The 21,649-nt window shown below is 37.4% G+C and overlaps 1 protein-coding gene across 3 annotated transcripts in view; it reads right to left on the bottom strand.

Moving 5' to 3' along the window:
* The window catches only part of RTTN (rotatin), a 106,737-nt gene that overhangs the window by 71,884 nt on the left and 13,204 nt on the right, over positions 1–21,649 (bottom strand). For all 3 annotated transcript variants that reach the window (XR_004984390.2, XM_036418611.2, XM_045574297.1), the window contains 6 exons: positions 20,812–20,993; positions 17,381–17,496; positions 10,314–10,484; positions 7,839–8,051; positions 6,152–6,264; positions 4,771–4,897 (listed from right to left, as the gene is read on the bottom strand). Coding sequence is in view for 2 of the 3 variants with exons in the window: in XM_036418611.2 (XP_036274504.1) it covers positions 4,771–4,897; positions 6,152–6,264; positions 7,839–8,051; positions 10,314–10,484; positions 17,381–17,496; positions 20,812–20,993 (922 nt within the window). In the remaining variant the exon portion in view is untranslated. The remainder of the gene's footprint in view (positions 1–4,770; positions 4,898–6,151; positions 6,265–7,838; positions 8,052–10,313; positions 10,485–17,380; positions 17,497–20,811; positions 20,994–21,649) is intronic.

Raw genomic sequence — 21,649 nt, 5'->3', positions numbered from 1 at the left:
AAATTAAATGGTGATTATTAGGACCTGAGGGGTAGGGAAATGAGGAGTTATTGTTTAATGAGTACAGAGTTCCAACTTGGGAAAAGGAAAAAGTTCTGGAGATGATTAATGTTGGTTGCACAAAAACATGAATGTACTTAACACCACTTAACTGTACACTTAAAAATGATTTAAATAGTAAATTTTATATTATGTATATTTTGCCACAAATTTTAAAAAGCCAATTATACATAGTTAAAGAAAGAAATAGCATACTGAATGATAGCCTTAAGGAATTCCATCAAAACAAAAAGAGATATGAAAATATACATGTCCTGAAGGACACAAAAGAAAATAAAGTCTAAAATAGATCTCATGAGTGCTCCATTTGGAGAGAATAGCAAAATTAAGAGAGATAATAATGACTAAGAATTACCCAGAAATGCGGGCAGAAATGAGTTTTCAGACTGAAGAGTGCTGAACCAGTAAATAAATTTTTAAAATGTATACATTCTTGTCTCATTACAAATATGCATTGTAATGAAACAAGAAAAAGATCTTAAAAACAACTGGAATAAAATGCAAAATCAATTATATTAACTAATAGTAGACTTGATTGTTGAGAAGTCTACTATTAATTAATATAATTGATTTGCATTTATGCAACAAGGACAAAGTAGTATCACAAAGTGCAAAGGAAAAACAGCAGTCAATCTATCCTAATAATATATAAAAACCTTGGATCTGTCACATCTGCAATAACCAGGAGACTCGACCAACCGAAGTCAGTCCTATAGTCAACGCTGGATTGCCGTAGTGACCAAGCACTTACTGCTACAGCTGCAGGCACAGTGACCCAGCTCAGACTGCTGAGGGGGCTGCAAATCAGGCCCAGAGAGAGGCCTGAAGAGAGAAGCAGGATCTGATCCACAGCCTGTGTGGCAGCTGTTGATCAGCACTTGCCTCTCTCTTTCTCTCTGGACATGGTCAGCAACCACACCTCCATTTCTCTCCAGGCCTCCACCAGGGCTGCTGATCAGCCCTGCCTTTCTGATCAGGCCCCACTGATAGGCCCAGAGATGCTGACTGGTATAGAAACCGACCAATCAAAACCAAATCTGGGTGAACTGTGAAGAGCCAATGGCTGCCTAGGAGACAGAGCTTTTGACGCTGACTGGCAAGAAACCGACTAATCAGAACCAAATTGGCTGGCAGAGGAGGGCAGTTAGGGGCGAGATCAGGCCTGCAGGGGAGGGAAGTTGGGGGCGAGATCAGACCTGAAGGGGAGGGCAATTGGGGGCAAGATCAGGCCAGTAGGGGAGGACAGTTGGGGGTGACTAGGCTGGCAGGGGAGCAGTTAGCTGTTAATCAGGCCGGCAGAGAAGCAAGTTAGGGGTGATCAGACTAGCAGGCAGAAGCAGTTAGGGGCAATCAGGCAGGAAGGCAGGCAAGCAGTTAGGAGCCAGCAGTCCTGGATTGTGAGATGGAAGTCCAACTGCTGGATTAGGCCCTGTGGGAATGGCCGACCTCTCGGTCCCTTCCCCCAGCCATCAGGCTCCAATCATCCAATGACAATCAGGGAACCAGTGGTGCATAGCAGCCGGGGACAAGGCCGGCTGCGGGCAGCTGGAGAAGATGCCCCTGATTGCAGGGCAGGCCTAGGCACTGTACCCAGGCACGAATTTCATGTGCCAGGCCTCCAGTTTATCAATAAAGAAAAGAAAGAATATGCTAAAGAGCAGTTAAGATGAATGGACCAGGTAGATCTCAAATCCTATGATTAGATGAAACTAATAGACAGCAGAGAGGAGAATCCAGGATGGCTGCACAAGTAAACACCTAGTCGCAGCCGCACACAACAATTTCAATAAAATATAAAATGGACATTACCCAGAACTACAGGAAAGTCGACTGACTGGAAATTCTACAACGAGAAGCAAGGAGAAAACCAGAAGGAAGAGCGGAGGAGCTGGAAAAGCCTAAGGTACAGGGACACATGGCGTGCACGGAGAGGACGGAGCCAGAGAGAAGGGGCGGCTGAGTGCCTGGCTGGTGTTCCCTAGTGGGAAGGAGATAAAAGCTCCGACTGTGCTGGGCCATAGTTCCGACTGCTCTGAACCCCAGTTCTAGGCCAGTCCCTGGGGACCCAGGCTCATCTATAGGGAGCTGGGCTGTAAGGTGGAACCCCGAGTGAGGGGCGAAAGGAGGTACCAGAGGCGCACACATTGCACGCAGAGAAGGGACGGTTGGCTGTGCCGCTGGATTGCACTGGCGGGAAGGAGACAAAAGGTCCAGACTGCTCTGAACGTCACCTCCAACTCCACTTCCAACTGAACTGAACCCCAGTTCCGGGCTCATTGGGGGAGAGCCTAGACTGTTTGGTAGCAGGCGAAAATCGAGGGCACCTTTCTCTCAGAGGTGCTTGCAGTGAGTACTGAAGGACCCTGAGGAATACTGAGACTCAGGAGCCACATAGGGCAGGGCTGAGGGAAGCCAAGATTGTAGGCTCCACCCTGAAACTCCGCCCCATCAGGGAAGCTGCGAAAATGCCCAGACAACAAAATAGATCACAAACGAAAGAAATGGAGGACAAAAAGCGACTGGAAATAGAGTTTAAATCTACGCTTATAAGGTTTTTCAAGAATTTCCTAGAAAAGGTCGATAAGACCTATGAGGATATGAAAAGGGATCAACTAGAATTAATAAGGAATCAACAAGAAATGATAAGGGATCAACAAGAAATAAAGAACACAATGTCTGAAATAAAAAATATTATACAGAGTCCTAAAAACAGAATGGAAGATCGCAAGAATCAAGTCAAAGATTTGGAACATAAAGAGCCAGAAGACACTCCTCCACAGAAGCAAGAAGGCAAGAGAATCTAGAAAATTGAAGATAATGTAAGAAACCTCTGGGACAACTTCAAGCGAACCAACGTCAGAATTATGGGGGTCCCAGAAGATGAGAGAGAGCAAGATATCGAAAACATACAGAAAGAAATAGTGACAGAAAACTTCCCCCACCTGATGAAAGAATTAGACTTACAAGTCTAGGAAGTGCACAGAACTCCAAACAAAAGGAATCCAAAGAGGACCACACTAAGACAAATCATAATTAAAATTCCAAGAGCAAAAGACAAAGAGAGAATATTAAAAGCAGCAAGAGAAAAGCAGGTAGTTATCTATAAAGGAGCACCTATACGATTGTCAGCTGATTTCTCAACAGAAGCCATGGGGCCAGATAGGAATGGCAAGAAATATTCAAGGTGATGAACAGTAAGAACCTACAGCCAAAGATAATCTACCCAGCAAAGCTATCACTCAGAATCGAAGGCCAGATAAAGAGCTTCACTAATAAATTAAAAAAAAGCTAAAGGAGTTCATCACCACCAAACCAGAATTATATGAATTGCTGAAGGGGGTTCTTTCGGAAGAGAAAGTAAATAAAGATAAAAATTATGAACAAATAAGTAACTATCAACAAGTGAATCTAAAAACCAAGTAAATTAAAAAAACAAACAAACTGATGAACAATATTAACTGTTGAATATAATAGAATCAGAGGTATGGAAGGGGAGTGAACTGACGATTCTTGGGGAAAAGGGGAGAGGGGGATGTGGGAAGAGACTGAACATAAACTGTGCTCCTATGGATGAGGACAATGGGGGGTGGGGAAAGGGCAGAGGGTGGGGTGGGAACCTGGTGGAGGAGAGCAATGGGGGCGGGGAGGAGGAACATTTGTAATAATATTAACAATAAAAATTTATTTAAAAAAAGAAACTAATAGCAAAAACATATGTACAGTATAAAACAGTAATATATACAGTATTTATAAAGACATGCATATATAATAAAGATATATAAAAACAATGGTTGGGAAGAATAAACGCCAACTTTATAAGCAAGGATACCTTGGTGGAAAAAGGAAGAAGGAAAAGAAAAGCTTTCACCAAAACTGTAATATTTTTATTTCTCTTAATAAAAAAGGAAGTAAAATGGCAAAATGTAAACATCCATTATATATAGATAGTACTTGCAAGAATGTTAAATACAAGAGAACATTTTCAAGTGTACAGAAAAACATATTTTTTCAATACTGTCCTATGTACGATGGTCTTTTCAATATTAAAATAGTTAATATCCTATGTATTATTCTATGCTGAAATATTTTTATAATTTAAAAACATAGAAAACAAATATGTTCCAAAAGAAAAATATTATTAAGAAAACAGACCTGAAATTACATAAATTGAGCTATAATAACCTAAAGTATTTCCTGAGCATAGAGATCACTTTTAAATACCTGGTATTTTTCCTTAGAGTTTTCCATCATTAAATAACACAACATAAATGTAATTATTTAAAAAACCCTCTAATAAAACAATTCAATTGGCAGACTTACTAAATAAAGGGAATTTGATTCAAATTTCTTTTTTTTCTTTTTTTAAAATATATTTTATTGATTTTACAGAGAGGAATTGAGAGGGACAGAGAGCTAGAAACGTCGATGAGAGAGAAACATCGACCAGCTGCCTCTTGCACACCCCGCACTGGGGATGTGCCCGCAACCAATGTACATGCCCTTGACCGGAATCGAACCCGGGACCTCTCAGTCCGCAGGCCGACGCTCTATCCACTGAGCCAAACCAGTCCCGGCTGATTCAAATTTCTTTGAGTTGACAAATAATTGTCATCTATTTTTACGATAATAATTCTGATTAAAAGGTCAAGTGCTTTAATTTGGAGTTATAAGAAGGAAATTCACTGTTAGCTCACAAGACAGAAAACCCACCTTAACAATTTCCAGACAGCAGTGATAAGTTTCAACTTTCACTTGTAGCAATGGGTGAGACAACATACGCAGAAACACTTTCTGACTTTCCCCTTGTAGTAATGGACTGGCCTGTGCTGATTTCCAGCTAACAAAAAGATAAAATATCCACATATAAGGCAAGGAAATACCAAACAAAGGAAGTTGAAAGGCATAGTATAAGAAGTTTCTTCCTATTACAATTTTTCTAACTGAGATCATATTTAACTAACCCAATATTAGTATTTACCTAAGCACACACTTGTTTCATGGTAGGGAATATTCTCTCACAGAGTACTGAAAACAGCCCGGCCAGTGTGGCTCAATGGTTGAATGTCAATCCATGAACCAGGAAGTCACAGTTAGATTCCTGGCCCAGGTTGCAGGCTTAATCCCCAGTAGGGGGCATGCAGGAAGAGGCCAATTGATGTTTCCCTTTCATTGATGTTTCCATCTCTCTCTCTATCTCACCGTTCCTCTCTCTAAAATTAATAAAAACATATTTTTTTTAAAGTATAAAAAACACTAACATGTCTTTAAAAAACTATACTTGTTATATCAATTGGTGCAACCATATGGAAAACATGGAGGTTGCTCAAAAAAATAGAACTACCATATGATCTAGCAATCCAACCTCTACATATAAATATTTAAAGAAAATTAAATCAATATCTTGAAAAGATATCTGAACTTCCATGTTCATTCCAGCACTATTCACAATATTCAACTTTTGGAAATAACTCCAGTATCCATCCAACAATGAATGAATAAAGAAAATAGCTGTATATATACAATAAAATGTTATTCAGCCTTAAAAGAAAAGAAAAAAAACCTTCCATTTGTCACATGGATAAACCCAAAGGACATGATGTCAAATGAAATACCTGGTTCTAATGGATACGAAAAGAAATGTATAGCCCCAGCATTTTTGTTCAGTGGATAGAACCTTGGCCCATTAACTGAAGAGTCCTGGGCTCAGTTCTGGTCAAGGGCATGAACCTTTGTTGCAGGTTTAAGGCAACCAATCTAAATTTCTCTGTGTGTGTGAGTCTCTCCTCTCCACTCTCTCTATAAATCAATGGAAAAATAAAAATTATTTAAAAATGTGTAAAATCCAAGAATAATTCACTTAGGTTACAGCATGGCATTTTAAAGTTTACTCTTGAATAAAACAGTAAACTGTCTTAATACAATTCTTATACAGTTCAAAGATCAGACACATGTAAAAGCAATTTAAACTAAAAAATAACAATATTTAAGACCAATTTCATTTTCAATGCTCCTAACTTCACATATATAAATGCACACACACACATGCACACAATGTCCTATAATATAATCATATTAAGAAAGAAAATATTACATCTTTGAACAAAGGTAGATGATTTCCTCTATGAGAGATAAATGATAATGATAGGAAAAGCTATGTAAGGCGTGGTCTGCCATCTCCACTAATTCTAAAAGATTCTTCTCTCCCTAAAAAAAAAAAAAAAAAAAAGTCAAATTCATATACAACAAAATTCTCCATAGCTATCTAAGCAGCTTTAAGAAATTACATTATTCAGAGACCCTGAGATTCCTTTACATTTGCTTAAGTCCATTTTCTCAACAATCATCTAAAATGTCAGTCCAGGAAGAAAAATGTGAGAGAATCCCTACATTTACCACATGAGACTGTGTATTATTTATCTCTGAGCAGGTTTAAGCTTATAATTGAATGGCCTGGTCCTCTGACTAGTTGTTTGTAGTCCTATGTCGCTGCTAATTGTAGCTCAAGGCAGGGCTCATGTTCTAATAATCCACCTCCCCCTTCTAGAATCCTGACCAGTTCTGAAAACATGAGAGCAATCAATACATGTGTGGTTAACTTGACAATGCAGAAAGCCACAGAAATAATTCAACTTAAAGACAATTCAAAATTCTATCATGGAGGAAACAAGAAACCAAGGGAATCAAGATACGGCAAAAAGGAGAGGGTAAAAAACAATAGTGGGAAAATTAGAAATATAAGCTTCAGACAGACTCCACTGTAAGAGCAAAAATAAAAAAATTTCTCAAATTTTTTTAAGATCTAAAGGACCCAATTTGATATTTCCAGACAATAAACAATTACTGTAGTCAGTGTCTACCTTAAGACTCAACCCTTTCATTTATAACATTCTAAAGAATATCCTAATAGTATCTCTAAAAGAAATAAGGAACAATACATAATTATTGCTACAACATTGTACCCAAAGGCAAGCCTATGCCTTACAATCTAGTTCATGACTTTATTTAATAACAATATCAGGCTCTTTATGTGTATAAATAAGGGTGTATAAATATTAAAGAAAAAAATGTGTCTCCAAGTAAGCACTAAAATGGTCCTTTTAATTCTATTTACATTGTGTTACTCTTCGTATACAATGCCACTTCAAAGAGGAGACTCACTATTAAATATTAAGACACTGAGAATAATTACTCATTTTCTTCATACTACTGGTTTCATTATATACACTGTTCATTAACCTAAAGTCTTCATATTACTTTTATACAAGCCATATTCTTACTTTAGTCTAACTGACCCATTCACTAACAATGTATCCTATGTCTCACAACTGAACTATTATACTGTATTTTTCGGACCATAAGACGCACTTTTTTCCCCCCAGAAGTGGGGGGGGAAAGAGTCCCTGCGTCTTATGGTCCAAATATAGCCCACACATATACTTTTAAAAAAAAGTTTTTTTACTTGCCTGGCTCTGTGTGGTCTCTGTGTGCTTGCCCGGCTCTAAAATGGTTCTAAATGCTGCTGTTTACTTTACAAGGTTGATTACATGTGTTTATGACTGTGATGTTGGGTTTTAATGCACATAAAATATTTTAGGACACTATTTGTTTCAGAATCTTTTTTTCTTCATTTCCCTTCTCTAAAAACTGGTGCGTCTTATGGTCCGGAGCATCTTATGGTCCGAAAAATACGGTATGTCTATCAATTTGAAAAATATAGGTTACACTTCCTAAATATTTTATCAAAGGAATTTAAAAGAGATATTAATAAAGCTTTTTACCTCCTTCCCAACAACAGACAGGAAGTTACAGGTACACTCAATGGAATACACGGCCTCTGCAGCTCGTTTATAAACGCTGTAGTTTTCAGAATTCAGCTGTTCCAAATAGGCCACAGCAGCTTCGTGAATATTGGGATATTCCAAAGAAATAGGCATGTCCAAGGAAACTAGAAATAATGCTGCTGACATAGACTCTGGTAAAAAGTGGCTTGCCTTGATAAATGGTGGGGGGAGAAAAAAGTTAATTAAAAAACATTTTAGATAAAGATGGTAAAGTATAAATGTAGTTCAACTTTCTAAGTAATTCTCTATCTCCACATCTCTTTTTTTCTAAAGAAACCTCCATTCCCCAAAACACCTTCTATCTGTATCGCTTTATTCAATACAATTTTCCTAAGCCCAGAATATCTCAAGTCCAAATTTCAACTCTTTTCCAAGCTTGGGATATAGGATACCTCTTTCTTCCCACCTCAACACTTAGAATTATGCTCCCCTGGGCCCAGCATCTTGTGTTTACCTCTGCTATAAACCTAAGGCATGAGATCTCTTCCTCTAAGTATTTTGTATATGTACACACAATCACACACACACAAAAAATGCAATAATCTCCTGAAAACAAGAACACTTTGCCACCATAGCTGAGCACATACCTCAGGGCTCAGTAAGTACCGTATTTTTCGGACCATAAGACGCACTTTTTTTCCCCCAGAAGTGGGGGGAAAAAGTCCCTGCGTCTTATGGTCCAAATATAGCCTACACATATACTTTAAAAAAAAAGTTTTTTTACTTGCCCGGCTCTGTGTGGTCTCTGTGTGCTTGCCCGGCTCTAAAATGGTTCTAAATGCTGCTGTTTACTTTACAGGGTTAATTACATGTGTTTATGACTGTGATGTTGGGTTTTAATGCACATAAAATATTTTAGGACACTATTTGTTTCAGAATCTTTTTTTCTTCATTTCCCTTCTCTAAAAACTGGTGCGTCTTATGGTCCGGAGCGTCTTATGGTCCGAAAAATACGGTACATGCTGCTTTGAAAAACACTAAACCAAGTATAACTAAAGACTGATTTAAACAAAAACCACTTTTTATTTGGTTTTGTTTATACTGAGGGGGAAGGAAAAATTCAAAAAAATATTTAAAACAGTTCTATAACACTCACAGAAAACTGATCCTTAACTAGTACAAAGTCAACAGGCCCCAAATGGAATTAGATGTTTTATAAACTTAAATCAATTATTTAAACTGAAAATATTGTGTGTGTTTTTAATAATTGTCTAACTTCATGATAGAATTTTATACATCAATTAAGAAAATAAAAAGTTAAAAATTCAATATTGGGCAGAGTAACTCACTGGGCAGAGCTTACTTGCTGAAATGCTGTCTTTATTAAAGAAAGTTTGAACATGATTTATTTCATAAGTAATCTATTTTAAAAATAATCATTAACCGCCTGAAAGACTAAGATTAAGAGCTGAATCAGCTAAATAATTCCTTTTAATCAAAGAAATTTAAAGTTACCAACTAAATATCAGAAACAATAGGAATCAAATGTTTAGGTTACTAAGCATAAAAATAAAACCGGACTATTAAGACAATAGCTATTGGGAAGTCAAGCAAAATTTCATTATTCTGTGAAGAACTGTCCTAGTGGGGGAAAAGAGAAAGCAACTGAATTACCTGAACACCTACTATTCCCTCTCAGCAAATACTTATGGGCCCCTGCTGCATGGCAGACACCATTGCAGGTCTGGAAACACTACAGGAAGCAGAAAGAAACCTCTGCCCTCATGAAGCTAACACTCAGTGGAACTGGCAACTTCATGAGGTAGAAAGTTTCACAGTCAAAATCTACTTCCATTTTTGGTGGGCTAGAAACAGGCAGAGGGCAGCATAACCTTGTCTTTAAATAAACGGAAGGAGAAATTTAACAGCACTGGAGTAACATCTTTGTTTAGATCTCATGTTAAAGTTCTTAATCAATCAAAACAATTACAAGCATCTATAAATCAATACTTTGGTTACAGTCTCTTCAATGACCATATTCACTATTTTAATGAACTTCCAAGTTTTAAATATATTTAGAAGAGCTACCAAAAATTACAGGTATTGATTTGCCTTTAAAAACAAAACCAAATAAATAAAAAATAACTACCTTCAAAAAAATTGGAGAATTGGCTTTTCATTTTTCTAACACTCACGTAAGTCAAAATAAAACAATTTATTGATTTCTGTTTTAACTGACTCCTGCCCAAATAAGTACCTGTCTAAACATGTTACACCATCATCTTTAAAAGTTCCTAAAAAAAAAAAAAAAAAAAAAAAAACTTTACAGAATTAATGTTTTTTTCTATCATATGATTTGTCAAAACTGTTAGCCATTTTCCACTTTGTACACCTTGGAATGATCAGAAGGGATTTACAATGTGTATATGTAACATTCAGTAAGCTACAGGTGAGTGCCACTCCCTGCCTTACCTTTTCAACAGGGAGCAGCATCTGCAGCAGCCGAGCTGCAAACAGTGAGACGCTGACAAAGGCCATTCTGTGGAGCTTGCGAACAGCCTCTGGGTGCTCCACACTGAGGCTACTTTGATGGTAGCACATGGTTTCTCCCAGGGACCCCAGCACTGCGAGCAGCTTCTCTTTCTACAAACATTTAAACACAAAATGGGAAAACAACCAATTTGGGGGCCAGTATGCAAATGTCATAGAGGACAATTTAAAACATTATCATTAAATAACAAAAACGAACAAAAAACAATTATTCCTCTCAATAAGAAGAGCCACCAATACTGCTAACAAAGAATGATAAACACACCTAATTTTTTTTTAAAAACTAACAGTTTTTTAAGCATTTACTTTGATGACTTTTAACAAAAAGTAAAAAATTAAATGTGCAGTGAAAAAATACATAAAATACATAACAAAATACATAAAATATAAGTATTTAATAATTCATTATTAAAAAAAGGATTGGGTAAAAGGGGTCGTCTGTTGATGAAATGCATAATTAATAGTAAGGACCAAATATGAATGAGTCTGAATAACATACAATAATATCAAGTACAACCTGTTACTGAAATGAAGGTGGATTTTACAGGTTCTCACTCAGTCTTTTTGAGCCTAATTAATAAAATAGATATAAACTTAAAAATCGCAAAGAATACAACTCCTCAAGTTTCCAAGGACATTGACAAAGACCAACCATTTACTTAATCACAAAAAGAACTTGAATATATGTATACTTAAGGCTATATTCTCTAATCCCAAGGAAATAAAAGTAAAATTAAAGCCAAAATGAGGGCAAAGCTTACAAAACTAAAATTAAAAAAAAAAACGAAGAGCCATTATATTAATAATAACTACTGGACTAGAGAAAACTCAGAAACATAGTGACAATCTTATCACATTAGCTGGCAATAATTTTACACACTTCTTTATTAAAATAATACTTGTATATTCCTACAACATATTTTTTTACTCAAGATTAACTTTGGCAATTTACAATTTACTAGGTGTACTGGTTATTAATGCAGATTTTTTTCAATAGATGGAGCTACACATATGTTGGTATATATGCAATTTGACATGTATGCTATTTTGTAGTATTGACAGCAAGCTTCAAAACTTTGTATGTCAAATCTGCTGAAGGTGTTAACATAATAGATATTTTTATGCTTAAAAATGTTGAATTTTGTGCCTAAAAAAGAGCATTTGCGGGGAGTTATAATTCATTATTTTATTTTGAAAAAAAAGTTATTGTATACTTCGGGAAGCTTATGGTGAATATGCTGCATCTCAAGATGCTTGTGAATGCTGGTTTAAATGCTTTAAAAGTGATGATTTCTATGTGAAAGACAAAGAATGTCCAGGTCAATGGAAAAAGTTTGAAGAACAATTACAAGCACTATTGGAAGAAGATGTGTGTCAAACTCAAAAACAACTTGCAGAAAGATTAAACGTTGCTCAGCAGACAATTTCCGATCATTTATAAGCAATGGGATTTTAAAGGAAGGAAAATGGGTGCTACATCAACTGAAAGACAAATGGAAAATCGAGAAGTCATCAGTAAAATGTTGCTTCAACAGCATGAAATAAATTCTTTATTACTTCGAATTGTGACTGGCAATGAAAAGTGGATTTATTTTGAGAATCCCAAATGCACAAAATCATGGGTTGATCCAGGTCAACCATCAATACCGACTGCAAGGCCAAATCGGTTCAGAAAGAAGACAATGCTTTGTGTTTGGTGGGATCAGGAAGGTGTAGTGTATTATGAGTTTCTAAAGCCAGGTGAAACCATTAATACTGATCACTACTGACAACAAATAATCCATGTGAACCACAATTTGATCATAAAACGACCAGAATATGCCAGAAGACACAGCAAAGTAATTTTCCTTCATAATGACAACCATCATACACTTCAAAACCAGTTAAAAACACATTAAAAGATTTTGTGGGAATTACTAACCCACACACCATAACCAACAAACCCTGCGCTTTCAGATTACCACTTGCTCTGATCGATGGCACATGTACTTTCTGAGCAGCACTTCAAAACATACGAAGAGCTGTGGCTGGTTTGGCTCAGTGGATAGAGCGTCGGCCTGAGGACTGAAGGGTCCCAGGTTCGATTCGGGTCAAGGGCACGTACCTTGGTTGCAGGCACATCCCCAGTAGGGGACGTGCAGGAGGCAGCTGAGCGATGTTTCACTCTCATGGATTTTTTAAACTCTCTATCCCTCTTCCTTCCTCTCTGTAAAAAATCAATAAATTAAAAAAAAAAAAAAACACATACGAAGAAGTGAAAAATTGGGTCTCTGAATGGTTTGCCTCAAAACAAAAAAAGTTCTATTGGGACAGTATCCACAAATTTCCTGAAAGATGGGAGGAATGTGTAGATAGCTATGGACATTACTTTGAATAAAGCACTTTTGATGTTTCTCTTGAAATTATCATGTTTTCTTTGATTACAAAATCCGGCATTATTAACAAGTACACCTAGTAAATCAATGAACATATTTATTTTTTCCCTCATTTTTTTTATTAAGGTATTATGTGTGTACATATCTTACCATTACCCCCTCCCCGAGTTTTGTGTCCATTGATTATGCTTATATGCATGCATACAAGTCCTTTGGTTGATCTCTTATCTCCCACACCTCTCCCTAACCTTCCCGCTGTAATTTGACAGTGTGTTTGATGCTGTACTGTCTCTGTATCTATCTTTTTGTTCAATAGTTTATAATGTTCTTTATTATCCATAAATGAGTGAGATCATGTGGTATTTTTCTTTCATTGACTGGCTTATTTCACTTAGCATAATATTCTCCAATTCCATCCAGGTTGCTGCAAATGATAAGAATTTCTTCTCTTTTTTTTTTTTTTTTTTTTGAACATATTTAATATCTCAGTATCAGAGAGCTTTTATTAGAAGTCTATCTACTTGTGCCGAAACCAGTTTGGCTCAGTGGATAGAGCATTGGTCTGCGGACTGAAAGGTCCCAGGTTCAATTCCGGTCAAGGGCATGTACATTGGTTGCGGGCACATCCCCAGTAGGGGGTGTGCAGGAGGCAGTTCATCAATGTTTCTCTCTCATCAATGTTTCTAGCTCTCTGTCCCTCTCTCTTTTCCTCTCTGTAAAAAATCAATAAAAATATATTTTAAAAAAAAAAGAAGTCTATCTACTTGTGAAATTGTTTCAAATAATTTTCCTTATTCTAATGATGAATTGAGTGCTTCTCAAAATAGTGCAGAAAGGAAGTATAATACTATGTGAATCAGTATTGGATTTTCACAATTTCCAGCATTTTTTCTAAGCCAAATAAAAGCGGTTTCTTTTTAGTTTTTAGGAGAAAAAAAAGGATTGAAAAATAGTAACTGGTCCAGTTTTAATTTGTTGGGCTAAAACAATGTTTAAAGACCTGTGAAGTAGTTGATGGGGGGTTGGGCAGTTTTCAGAAGATATTCACAGCTTTTACAAAAGAAGGTACAAAATTAAAATACTCGATTAGGATAATATTCTAAATATCCCCACTGAAACAGAATTTATAGTGCAAACAAGATTTCTCAGTCTCTGCACATCATGAAACAGATTGTGGACTACGTAAAGCATCTGAAATAGGGACTGGCACAGAATGTCCCCCATATGCTTCCAGCCTCACACCCCTCTACCTCCCACTCTGCAGCCCATCACTAGACTAAGTGTGGCCCTCACCAGGCACTTCCCCTCTGAAGGGCAGCTCACCTGCCTTCAGAATGACTGCCACCCACTCAGCACCAGCAGGAAGCAGAGCCTCAGCAGGCTCCCAGCCCTTTGTGCCATTTCCACCTCCCATAGTAACTTTCATTGCCCCACTAGCCCCACCCTTTACCACCAAACAGCCATTCTCTTCCCTCACCAGGTAAAACAGCCTACTTTAATTTGCTTAGCCAAGTCGTAATTGTACTGTAAGACTCAGTTCAGTCACGATTTACAAAAAGCCCTTCCCGAGATCCCAAGATGGCAATGTTTTCAAAGCACTCTTGGCAATAAAACATAGAACTGACCTTGAAAAAGAAACTGCCTCCATTTTCTCATCTATACATGGATATCTACCTTACTGGGTCGTGATGATTAAATGGTTTCATAAGCACGGTGTGGTTAAATAGTATCTATCTAGTAAGCAGAATGTCTAATGGATCTTTATTTAGCTATATTATTCATGCCTCCCTCCATTTTACTAGTGTCACAATAAATGGACCTACGTCCCACCAAAGTGAAAGCTGCCCCTCATTCACCTTGTACTGCAGTGCCTGGCCTATGACAGGCCATCAGAAATGTGTGGTGAACTAAAATAACTGTCTCTGACTAGGGCAACAGCAAGGAAGGTGTATGTAAGTTAGAGACCCCACTAACCCAGTTACAAGTTCACAGTCTGATCCATTCCCCCCAGTGAGTCCTCACTGGGTATGAAGCCTGCTCTCAACCCTTTCAGCCCACTTGAACTCCAATTAGCAAGTCTTCCCACGAGCCCAGACATCTACGTTACTGGCTCACAGCAGGTCTGGCATGAATCGAGAAGCAATGAAGCGTAGAGAAGGAGAAAAGACTGTTTTCAGTGGCACTGGGATGACAGGAGTGACAGAAGGCAAAATGAACAGAGCCCAACCCCACAGTCTGGGTTTATGCGGCAGGAGGTGAGGCTCCTTTCTCCCTGGACCTAAGTTAAGGTGTGAAAAAGGAAACAGCCTTGGCTTCAACGGAAGCAAAGAGAGGGCACCCTTCAGGTCAACCTAACTTTTACAGTGCTTATCAATGAATTTTTTATTTAACAAAATATAATAATTTTAATAAAAATCGTATTTCTTTGTTTACTTCAAATTAAATAAAAAATATTCAACTGTGGAGATTTTTTTTTCTTTTTTTGTTATGCATACACAAACTGAGTGACAGCGTTCCAGACATGAATGCTGTTAACACTATTTGGAAAGATCTAGAGTAGGGGTGTCGAACTCAATCAGAGAAGGGGCCAAAATCTAAAATCCAGCCTAAATCGCGGGCCGAATGGTTTACTGAACAGTCATAAACTGTCATTGTGATGGAAACGCAGCGGAGTGCAGTGATGACAGCGCGGTGCAGGCCACATTGCAAGGCCTGGCGGGACAGATTTGGCCCGCGGGCCTTGTGTTTGACACATGTGATCTAGAGATTTGATTCCTCGGGTATTTAATTTCTGAATTGGTAACAACACATTTATTATTTTGTTCCTTTAAGGAGTCAACAAAAACACTTCTTTCTTTTTAAACTTGGCAAAAGTAGAACATTAAGTAATTCTAATTGTTTATTTTTATTAATATACTAGAAGCCAGATGCACGAAATTCCTGCAAGGAGCTCAGCCCTCGCAGCACTGGCTTAGTCTGGAAGGTGGTTCGGCTGTCTGGTCTAATTAACTTATTATGCTTTTATTATTTAGATAGTCAAGGCACTGAGATTTTTCCTGAGGAATTTATTCTTTTAAACAAGTAGATCAAATATGATGTCAAACAATACTTTTTTATTTAACATTTTTAACATACCAACTGGCACTTATACAACAGATTTAACCTTTAAAGTAAAAGTAATTCACTGAATCATAAAAGACTAGCAGCCAAAAGTTAAAAGTGAACGACTAACTTTTACAGATAAATATTCTGGCCAACAAAATTTAAGTTAATTTAAGAAGCAACTGATAAAGCAGTCTTCACACATTTAAGGAAAAAACTCACTTGTTGAAATCCTTCAATATGTGAAAATCTTCTAAAAGTACTACAAAGTAGTATGGTAACTTTAAGAGCTAAAGAAAGACTTAAATGAAGAACTATCATCCCTATTTCATAAATAAAGAAATTGAAGGACTTGAACAGTATATTATACCAACTGAAAAATATTTAATTTGTTTCTTTTCAATAAATATTTGTTTTTAAAAGAAAGTTTGGGAGTTCTAGAAATGGGTATTGAATAGTAAGTAAATTCAGTATTTTGTTTGTGTTTGTTTTTTTCATGGTCTAACCTCTATTCATAACAATTTCAGGCAGCATATAACAAAGTTTAATAAAGCACAGACCTAGGTCAAAACAACATAAAAAGAAAAAACTTTCATAACTATAAGAGTCAATATATATTTTTATAACTAATAAATTTTACTTCCGCTTCTGACAATAAAAGAAAAAAGGCTGTTACAATTTACATTAAAATACAGAACATAGTTCTTCAAGAAAACAAAGTTTATCCAATAACAGCAAAATAAATAATATAAAATGACTAATGATTTATGACATTGAAATGTAAAAAAGGATACAATTTATAACTACATGGAAACACTCTAGTAGTTCATAGATATCTTAAATATTATATTACAATATAATATTTTAAGACTCTTGTACATGTACTGATTGCTCATGCAAAATATTACTTAATCAAAAGATTTCTTTCAAAGAAAATAAAATGTAATGCCATATTTCCCAAAATATTTCCCCTACTGAAATACAAATAGGAAAAAACAAAGCACTCAACAATAAAATTAATAAATGCAACAACATGGCTATAACTCAAAATAATCAAACTAAAGGGGGGAAAAAGAGGTGAAAAAAGCATACAAACAATGAATACATTCATATAAAATTCTAAAAAATGTAAGGTAATCTATATCATAGGTGTATCCATATGTCAAAATGCATCAACAAACTTTAAGAAACATGTGCAAGCTTATCATATGACAATTATACTTTATTAAAACTGTTAAGACCCACATAAATATATTCATACACCTACATGAAAAAAATGTGCAAAAAGCAGCCCTAATGGCTTGTTTTGGTCTTGATACATACTCCTCCATTAAAAGAAACCAGAATCTCTGGAGAAATGGCCTATTCCAGACTATTCACAAAATAAGCCTGGGACTGCTGTGTCTAAAAGAAAGAAATTCAAAGCCTAATGAGACAATGATGCCAGTTTTAAAGGACCAAAATAAAATAAAATGCTACTACCCAAATCCCAAGGAAATAACTGATTCTCACCATATCTATAGCAAAAAGACTGCTGTCGTCCCAGATATCTACTGAAATTGCTTCACCAATAAGTATTAAATCCTCTGCAAGCAATTCCAGAACTCTTATTATCATCTGTCTGCTACCTAGAAAAACAGTCAGGAGAGAGAGAAGAAAAAAGTTAACTTTCAAATCAATAACTAAATGCCATATTGCTCAATTTTCTAGTCCAGCCCCAAAATTCCTATTTCTCTTTAATATCTTATATGCTTTTAGAACTATTGAAGGAGATAAACAGGGAAGCCACAATCTACAGCCACCGTTAAAGACTTCTATTCTAATTATATTCTATTTAACTACAAAGAATCAAATGTGCTCATAGTGAGAAAGATACTCAAGAAGAGAGTGGCAGTAATTTAACTATAAGTATGGTGGGACAGATTAAACTAATTTTTCAAATTCAGAGACCATCCATGTCACATGGCACATGTGACAAAGCACCAGGGTAGTATAGAAAACACATTCTAAGGATTTCCTATGTAGTACCACAAGGCTTAAGCCTCGTCATAAACTGTATTTCCTGCACAGGAGCTGCCTGGGAAGCTAAGCTTGGACTGGAGCAACTGAAGAATAAATGTCCATGCTAGCATTAGCTGAAGAAACTTAAACAAGTTCTATCTGGCCAAAACCGGTTTGGCTCAGTGGTAGAGCGTCGGTCTGAGGACTGAAAGGTCCCGGGTTCGATTTTGGTCAAGGGCATGTACGTTGGTTGCGGGCACATCCCCAGTGGGAGGTGTGCAGGAGGCGGCTGGTCGATGTCTCTCTCTCATCGACGTTTCTGGCTCTCTATCTCCCTTCCTCTCTGTAAAAAAACAATAAAATATATTTAAAAAAAAAAAAAGTTCTATCTGAAATAGGTTCTCAAGCCCATGCTCACATTAAACTCTAAAAAATGACCCTAAGGAACTGTGCCACACCCACCAGCATAATGCCCTTCTCCATATAGCCATAATAACAAATTCTATATGCCATAATCCACAATTCTAAGTGAGACGGACTTTCCTCAGCCTTTCTGTCCACATACCAAAGGTCAATTTCTAATGAATAAAAGTAAATTACCAGATCATAAGGGTCTAGATTAATCATTTCATCAGAACAGCTGGAGAAAGTTCTTTTAGAAATCTCTTATGATATTGAACAATTATAAATTATGCAATAATTTACCACAAAAGAGCAAGAGAACATTTAGAAAATTTTATGTATCAAGATACAGCTTCATAATTATCAATCTGACTTTTTACAGCAAATTAAGGAAAGGTTAAATGCAAAATCATTAAATCTAAAACTATTCCTCTCAGTACACCATGCAGACAAACATATCTATAATAATAAAAACATAATATGCTAATTAGACATCCCTCCGGACAACCTCCAGGATGAAGCCATGGCTGCGAGGGCCAAGCCAGCCACTGTGGTTGCCTTGGCCCGAGGCAAACCACCAGGGCTGTGAGCATCCTATCTAATAAAGAAGGAATATGCTAATTGACCATCACACCCTCACAATATAATGGCACCCAAAGCCAATAAAAGGGGAATATGCTAATTGACTGCCACTCCCTCACAAGATGGTTGTGTCCACAGCCACAAGACGGCGGTATCCAGTCCACTCAGCCCCCCACAGGGGAAGACAGTTGGGGACGATCATGCCAGCAGGGGGGCAGTTATGCATCAATCAGGCTGGCAGGGGAGTGATAGGGAGGCAGAGTGGTTAGGGGCAATCAGGCAGGCAGCAGGAGAGTGGTTAGGACCCAGCAGTCCCGGATTGTGAGAGGGATGTCCAACTAAGGGACTGAGCCTAAACTGGCAGTTGGACATCTCCCAAGAGGTCCCAGATTGGAGGGGGTGCAGGCTGGGCTGACGGACATCCCCCTCCGTGCACAAATTTCATGCACTGGACCTCAAGTGTGTGTGTGTGTGTGTGTGTGTGTGTGTGTGTGTGTGTGTGTGTGTAAAATAGAATAGAATAATATGCTAATTAACCGGGATGCCAAACGGGTCAACCAGATAGGAGGAGGTTGTGCACACAGCATCAGGGGTAGCGTGGCTGGGGCCTCTGCTGGGGGAGGGCCTGATCAGCAGCAGCCACAACTGCTTCAAGAGCTGGAGAGGGAGGCAGGGCCGGATCAGCAACTCGAGGGTGGGCAGTGCCACATGATTGGGAATCACTCACTGGGTTCCTAGGACTTTATAATGCTAAGTTCAAATTTTCCTTCACCACATTATTGGTACCTGATTTACTATACATCCTATCTCCCAGAAGCAAAGTCACTCCATCAGAAGTTAGGTGTACAGTTTTCCTCAGGATAAAATAAAAATTTTAATGCTTTCCAAACAAATACCTACCTCCCACTTTGCTCCCCATCACCCTCAAGCAGGCAAAAGGTAGCCATAGGACTTAAGAGCCATTAGCATGTGATGCATTCTTTACTCAGCCAATATAAATGAAAAAAGGCAAAACTTGTATTTATATCTCAACAAGTTTATCAATTACTGAAAATGTATAGATTTAGAGAATAAAAATCATTATTGCTTCCAAATCTTTCTTTACCATCAAAATGCAAAGTGCTTCAGAGAGTGGACTTTGGCTTCAGAAGAACCTTGGATCAAGTCTGTTCTTAGCTGTCTGACCTTGGACTAGTTTCTGAATGACTCCTGATTTGTAACATGGAGATAGAAGCAGATCTACCACAATGGAAGAGGGCTGGTGTGAGGCAAGCATGAAACAATGCACATGAAACCAAGCAGCTCAACTCATAGTAACTGTTGTTTGATTGCTGGACTGTCTGCCACTCGCCATTTTGGTATCTTTCTATAACTAGTCACTAACATTACAACTACATTCCAGTGTATATATTATAATACACCTTTGCAACTTTACTTAGTACCTTGGAAAGAAAATATTAAACATTTGGCTTTTTTAAGTTTTGTTATTTGTCTGTTTTGGGGGGTTTTTTAGGAAAAATTATTGCAAAGGTAAAAATCCAGTTGTAGGTGTGTTTCTAACATGTTCATAGCTTAAATAACAACCGAGTAAAAAGAATGAACTGAAAGCAAATCAGAAAGTTCCTAAGAAGCAAAAGCCAGAAATTTATTTATTCTGGTCTATTCGTGTGGCTCACTTTCTCTAAATGACTGCAATAGCATGGATTTCTCAGTTATTACATTTAAAGCGGCCACACGGAGTGAATGCTGTGCACAAATAGCCAGATAGAAGCTGGCATCACATTTAATTGAGAAATAATAAAGGCTGTGTTTTCTTAGGAATTTGTTCCCCAATAAATGCAGGTGCTAAACGTCCCAGCATAGACAGAAGGTGAAAAAAAGAAAAATAAGAGTACCAGAAAACAGTCAAAACAATCACAGTTTACATAAAAAGTACTATGATTTCACAAACAACAGACCTGTTCTCAAAAGAGGCACTGTGGACTCCAGGAGGCAGACACAGAACTGGGGGAGGCTGAGCTGCTGGAACTGCAGCTGCAGAGTGTCTTCCGCCTCCAGCTCGGGCAGGTCAAAGTGTGCCACATCCAGAGGTGAGGGGACGGAAACCCTGGAGTTCACATGCTCATGACTGCTGCTCCCGCTGTGAAACAAACAGGACAACCCTGAATAAGGAGACGGCCCACACACAGATGGACTGCACTTCTGTGATGGTGCATTGGGAGCCTCAGGTTGGATAAGAGTCTAATGCTTCATGTAACAGTTCTGGTTGGATTTGTAGAAACTCTGACAAGTCACAGCATTAAATTCCATCAGCATGGCTCAAAATCGCCAATGGAACCAAAAATGCCTTTCTATTTTGCTTTTCAAACTGATGTTCTAGAAATGTGTCAACATTCTTACTATAGCAATCGGCATTAGCAAAGATAGCCTGTTCATTTAAGGAAACCAGGAAAATTCATTGCAAAGTTCTTCTGAAATTAACTCATAAAGTCAAAACTCGATAGTTAATTTAGTTGACTAGATTTTCTGTGATTTCCACCAAATATTCAAAGTAAGCCAATGTTACTAACTGAAGAATGATAGAAAATGCCAGAAAAGCAAGAGAAATAGACTACTTCAGTTAGTATATTCAACATCACATAATGTTTTTAAAAATACACCAAAAGATGAAACATCCCATCTATGTTGGCTTTCTTTATAAAAAGATCCTTACTTTGGGTGTAAAGTGGTATAGTGGAGATAAATATGTATAGAAGTTCTGAACTTACATTTGCAAAGACCCTAAAATTTGGACTT

Source organism: Pipistrellus kuhlii, unplaced genomic scaffold (genome assembly GCF_014108245.1).
Source record: "Pipistrellus kuhlii isolate mPipKuh1 unplaced genomic scaffold, mPipKuh1.p scaffold_m20_p_6, whole genome shotgun sequence".
Lineage (NCBI taxonomy): Eukaryota > Metazoa > Chordata > Mammalia > Chiroptera > Vespertilionidae > Pipistrellus > Pipistrellus kuhlii.
Note: the sequence above shows the minus strand (reverse complement) of the source record. Positions and strands in the feature narration are given on the sequence as shown.